The sequence below is a fragment of the Salvelinus namaycush genome, chromosome 6 (assembly GCF_016432855.1).
Source record: "Salvelinus namaycush isolate Seneca chromosome 6, SaNama_1.0, whole genome shotgun sequence".
NCBI lineage: Eukaryota > Metazoa > Chordata > Actinopteri > Salmoniformes > Salmonidae > Salvelinus > Salvelinus namaycush.
Genome location: NC_052312.1, coordinates 8,068,251 through 8,074,251, shown reverse-complemented (window position 1 = coordinate 8,074,251; position 6,001 = coordinate 8,068,251). Strand labels below are relative to the sequence as shown.

Genomic DNA, 6,001 nt, shown 5'->3' with positions numbered 1-6,001 from the left:
TCAAACCAGTGCACCTGGCACCTACTACCATACCCTGTTCAAAGGCACTTAAATATTTTGTCTTGCCCATTCACCCTCTGAATGACACACAATCCATGTCTCAAGGCTTAGAAATCCTTCTTTAACCTGTCTCCTCCCCTTCATCTACACTGATTGAAGTGTATTTAACAAGTGACGTCAATAAGGGATCATAGCATTCACCTGGTCCGTCTATGTCAGGGGTGGGCAACTCCAGTCCTCGGGGCCTGATTGCCTCCCCTGGTCTATGTCATGGAAAGAGCAGGTGTTTTTAATGTTTTGTACACTGAGTGTATACACAGACACAACACCCCCCCACATACACGCACTAGGCTTTGGGCTTTACTATTTTATTCCGGCTCTTTTTGCTTAATTATTTTTGCTCCCCTTTTTTTAATGGCAAATAATTTTAACTGTGTAATTTAAAATCAGAAATATTTCTCATCCTGAAATAATGGTGATTTAAGCACACTTTATTTTTTCCCTCCAGGTCCTTTCTTATCTGTGTAAATATTAGCAGCATTTTGAGGGGTTGACACCTAATTGTTTGGGGACTGGTAGGGGTGTGGTTGTGGGAGGGCCATGGAAATAGAAATACTAGAACCACAGCAATTTGACTAAATGTCCGTTCTAGTTATTCATATTCTACAGGGAGGGCTATGTGGGGCAGTTTTTTAGCATGTTTTTGGGAAAGTCTATTTTGATCAAGGTTTCACCCACTTGTTCCATCATAGGTCTGGGAGGTTGCAGTAAAGTGCTTTGTGTGACCCATCCTTCAAGGATACTTGTCAGATTGTACTTTAGACCCCCGTCTTCTCTTACACCATCACATCAGGCCCCACCCCCTCTCCACACCTAAATTAGACCTGATCCTGCCCCCTATCTCTCCACAATCCTATCAGAAGTTACGTTTGAGGGTTTGATAGTGAGGAAATCAATTCTGTTGACCCCCCCCCTCCGGGTCTTTTTAACATCAGCAGCTTTCCACCCAACTCCCTCTCATAACCTCTAAGTGTTGAGCTCTGTTTTTCTAGTTGATTGTCGTCACAATCAATTTGAGTCCTGTCTTGTTTACCATCACTTGATTGTCACACTTTTTACAGCCGTTTATTTACCCATCTGGAGAGAGACAGTCGGGATCCTTCTCTGTAATGCATTTGGGTGCATTTTGGTTTTGACTGAGAAAGACCGCTTGAGTTGCCTGGCTACCCAGCCACATCGTTCCCACTAACTGACGTTCCTTCTCCACGATGAGTCTGGATTTGCCTGCCTCCCCCGACGATTTCTAGAACGCAAACACATACTGACCGTTCTGATTGGTCCCAGAAACCTATGGGTTGGGCCAGAGCCTGCCTATATGCTGACGTTATCAACTTTGATACACTGATTGGTTAGACTATCCAATCACTGATGGATTTGTTTTGTTCAACGCCCCTCATTTTGAAGTCAAACAAGCAACGTCTAGGATGGCAGTTTTAGACTGAATGAATGTAGCGATCGATAGAGCAGAGGAATTAAATTCAGGATGAGTCGTCAGGCAACCGCTTGAGTACAGCGGTCTTGTGTCTTCAATACTATGGTAGGCGAGAGGAAAAAGTAAGGGTTTAGGAAAGGGTGGTGTAAGTTAACAAGGTAGATGAGATTCATATTGTGTAGGTTTGGAAGATATTCAAACAAAGGTGGTACTGGATGTGGATCTGATTGTTTGGGACATGCAAAATAGATACTGTTGTCTTTGAGGTCCTTATTGGGAGAAATATGGGTTTGTTTTAGTGGAGTCAGAATTGAGCCATAAAAAAATAAAACATTCTAGGTGTAAAACTCCATTCTTAGACAGCCCCTGTTAATTTTGTCACCTGTACCAATAAATCATATGCCTTCAGCTCCCCCAAACATAGACTAGGCCACAGCAATTATGACAATGGACTTTTTGGATCTTGGGTTTGAATGAAACTGGCAAATGATGTTACGAGCTGGTTGTTGTCAGATAATGTTGTTACTAAAGCAGCAATATGTATTGGCCTGGGTGCTGGAGTCACGTCGTTGATGATGGGAGTGGAATCTCCAGGGATGTCTCTACTTGTGGGTTGATTTGGTTTGAATCTTAATTTTCCCTTTTTGTGTTTATTATGAAGAAAGGGTGAGTTTAGATTAAATTAATTCTTAATTGGATATTATAATTCCTCTTTCTCCCTCAGGGCTCTGTGTGCAATGGCAGCCAGTATGGGGGTAGAAATGACTGATTTATAAGCAAGTTTGGTCCCAATGTGGGCTTTTGTAATGTTTCTAAAACAATTTGAAGTGTTAAAATACTAATCTGAAGAAGGAAAAAAAAAACTTGGCCTATTGAAAAGTAGTTTTTTTATATTAAATCTGTGGGGAAGAAGGCTTGTAATTACTCCATATTGTGGAGAGGGTTAAAATACTGTACATGTGAACATTGCTCTCCATTGGGTGGGTTTGGAGGGGGGGGGGGCAAATCAGAGCAGGTGGGAGGGATGTAGAGGGGGTTAGAATTTTGTATGTTGGAGAGAGAATTATGCTACAATTAATGGGTTTTCTCAAGTGTTTTTTATTCCAATGTCTGTATCCTTTTAATGTATCTTGATAAGAAAATAAAGATTTTTTTTTTCTTTGTGGTCCTATACATTTATCTGGTGTGTGCTTTTTCTGGATGTGTATGATGTAATGTTGCTTAGATGTCAGTGTCAAATGTAAACACGCATGATTAACGGGCTCCCGAGTGGCGCAGTGGTCTAAGTCACTGCATCTCAGTGCTTGAGGCGTCACTACAGACACCCTGGTTCGATTTCAGGCTGTATAACAACCGGCCGTGATTGGGAGGCCCATAGGGCGGCGCACAATTGGCCCAGCATTGTCCGGGTTTGGCCGTTGTAGTCCGTCATTGTAAATAAGAATTTGTTCATAACTGACTTGCCTAGTTAAATAATTGAATGATATCCTTTATCAATTGAACATTTTGAGGAATACATATGAACCACACGATGGTGTTGGATTCTGTAGAAAATAAATTTTGTAACCCTAGACTAGTTCCGCCAAACAAGAACAATTTATTGTATAACTTTTAAACTGAATAATACTTTGATCAATCATAAATACACAGTGGCTGCATTCACACAGGCAGCCCAATTCTCATCTTTTCCCATAATTATAGGCAAAAGATCTTAAATGATTTGTCAAAAGACCAATTACTGGAAAAATATCAGAATTAGGCTGCCTGTGTAAGCAGCCTATATGCCAAACAAAGGTTTACATTTCCCCCCTAACAGACAGCATTTAATTAACAAATTACTCAGGTGTGAGGTTGACCTCCAACTGTGGTGTGAATTGGCACAGAACAGAATAATTGTTTATGTACCCAATGGGCTTGACGTTAGTAATCAGGGCATTAATTGGCATATGTTTATTGCGTCCGTGCTAAGGACCATTTCATCCGGCGCTAAAACTGCAACGTTGTCGCAGAGACTCAACGCCATTGGCCGTTGCTAATCGAATACCAGCTACATTGCATCTGATTGGTGGATTCGAACGCCCTACTGGCGTTTAATGTTGCACAGCTGATCCTCGTTTTAAAGGGAAGGCGGGAGTGGGAACTGGGTCAAGTTAAAATACAGAGGACACAGGCGCAAGATACGTGCGACTTCATAACAAAGCAGGTAGGGTGGCCGGTAGTTCACTTCGTTAACGGTCTGTATGCTAGAATAGGTTTTAACGTTTCTTTTATTTCTACGAATTTCATACGGAAAACTGTTCTTTAGAATTTGGCTTGGACATTGAAGTTACAGTCTAACAACAGGTGGAGAGCGTCGGAGGCACAGTCGTTGGGCAATATCTTCAATTCGTAACAATGTTTGAGGTATAGTAATGCTGCTTTTATGCTTTGTTTCAGAAATACTTCTTCATTGTGATGCTTCTTCAGTAGCTTACCCTGCTTTTATTGGATTTTCTATAGTAAAATAAATTGCTTTCTAAGTTAGACGTGGCAGTTGCTTGCCTTATTTTTTTTCATTCAACCTCTTTATCCAGGTTAGTGTCATTAAGACCTTCTCTACTTCAAAGGACCAGGGGGAACAATGTTTGAGACAATATTCTGTCATGTGATGAGATTAGTGTTAAGTCGGCCTGTTTTTTTTACTAATTGTGGTATGTACACAGAGCTACTTGCTAGTGTACTGTTGCATTTTCACTGTCTCCTGACCAAGTTTCAGTGGATTACCATCCAAATAATTCCTTTCAAACTTGACATTTACAATGGTTCTCTACTCCTCAGAGAAGCAGTGATGACCTGCCCATGTTCCCCTACCATGAGGGACTAGATGACCTGTTGTTCCCTAGGGAGCACTGCTCAGCTGGAGGTGGGGGAAGCATGTCCATGGCTGAGGCCCTTCTGCCCCTAGTGGAGTCTCCCTCCCAGATCCCCTGGTTGTGCTCCACCCGCTATAAGACGGAGCTGTGCAGCCGCTATGCCGACACGGGCTTCTGCAAGTATGCTGAGCGCTGCCAGTTTGCCCATGGCCTCCACGACCTCCACGTGCAGTCCCGCCACCCCAAGTACAAGACGGAACTGTGCCGGACCTTCCACACAGCAGGCTACTGCGTCTATGGCACCCGCTGCCTGTTCGCCCACACTGCCAAGGAGCAGCGCCCCCCCCACCGCCGGCGCCGCAACATCCCCTGCCGCACCTACCGCTCGTTCGGTGTGTGCCCTTTTGGCTCACGCTGCAACTTCCTGCACATCGAGGGTGACGGTAATGGCGGCCTCAGTGATGGCGGCCTGGAGTCCCCAGACAGCGCTCCTGAGAAGGCCCCCATTGCCAGGCCCCAGCCACAATCCCAGGACTGGAAGCCCCGCGGGGCCCTGTGCCGCACCTTTAGCTCCTTTGGCTTCTGCCTCTACGGCACCCGCTGCTGCTTCCAACATGGCCTGCCGAGCAACATCCAGGGGGGTGCCCGCACCCATCTGCTGTCCCTAGCTTCAGACAGGTTCTCCTCTTCTCCCTGCTCCTCATCCTCCTCTCCCCCATCTGGACTGCCCTCCCCGGTCTGGCCTGATGATTCATCCACCCCGCTGAACAACCCTGTGGCCCACAATGCCTTCACCTTCTCCAGCCAGTTGAATGATGTGCTGCTGCCTCTGGCCCTCAGGCTCCAGCAACTGGAGAACAGCCAGGCCATGGAGGCTGCCTGCAACATGCAGGGTGTCTGGGGGAACAAGCTTTAGTCACTAGGCAAGAATGGTATTGTAACTAATGTGATGTATATTGTGATGGTTTGCTATGATCTTGGAGGCCATATGTATTTTAATAGGGGGGTGGTATAAGTGTCTTTTGGGGTGTTCGATGTGTCAATCTTCAATAGTAGTTTGGAGAGACTGATTAGACTGTCCTGCATTACAATTTGTATGGCCTCATTGGTGTCCTGACTGATCCACTCATCTTTGTTTATATGTAGATTAGGCCTTTTAACTGTACATTTTAATGAGGTTATACGTGTTTATTTAAGAGTTTTAACTTAAGTTTTTATTTATTGTGATACTTCTGCCTTGAATAAACCACAATTTTTAACAACTTGTCCTTCATTCACTGAAGGATCCAGAACTTTTCACTGCTATCATGCATTCCATTTTAGTAAGCTGATTTCTATTTTTGGCCAATAGGTAACTACTTTTACCTTGTCTGGGTGGGCTTTAATTACCTAAATTATGCTCTTAATGGAGACTTTTCTACCTGTGTACTTGACATTTGGGATGCAAGCCCCAAATTTGACTTAAACTGCACTAAAAGGGCATATTGTTCTCTTCCTGACTGCTACTGGCCTTTTAAACGGACTACTTGCAATCACTTTATTCCTTGAACGTGCTTGATTGCACTGACTGGCTCATTTTACAAGGCCCATTTAAATCTCAATACACTCTTAAGCGCAATTCAAACGGAAGCATTTAGCTAAGCTTGGTCATCAACTT

At 43.9% G+C, this 6,001-nt stretch overlaps 1 protein-coding gene across 1 annotated transcript; it reads left to right on the top strand.

Annotated features, from left to right (window-relative positions):
* The first annotated feature begins 3,716 nt into the window (after nt 1-3,716).
* On the top strand, nt 3,717-5,577 carry cth1 (cysteine three histidine 1). The gene is made up of 2 exons (XM_038995442.1): nt 3,717-3,895; nt 4,310-5,577. The coding sequence occupies exons 1-2, from the start codon at nt 3,887-3,889 to the stop codon at nt 5,258-5,260; spliced, it is 960 nt and encodes a 319-aa protein (XP_038851370.1). The 5' UTR covers nt 3,717-3,886; the 3' UTR covers nt 5,261-5,577.
* The last annotated feature ends 424 nt before the right edge of the window (nt 5,578-6,001 follow it).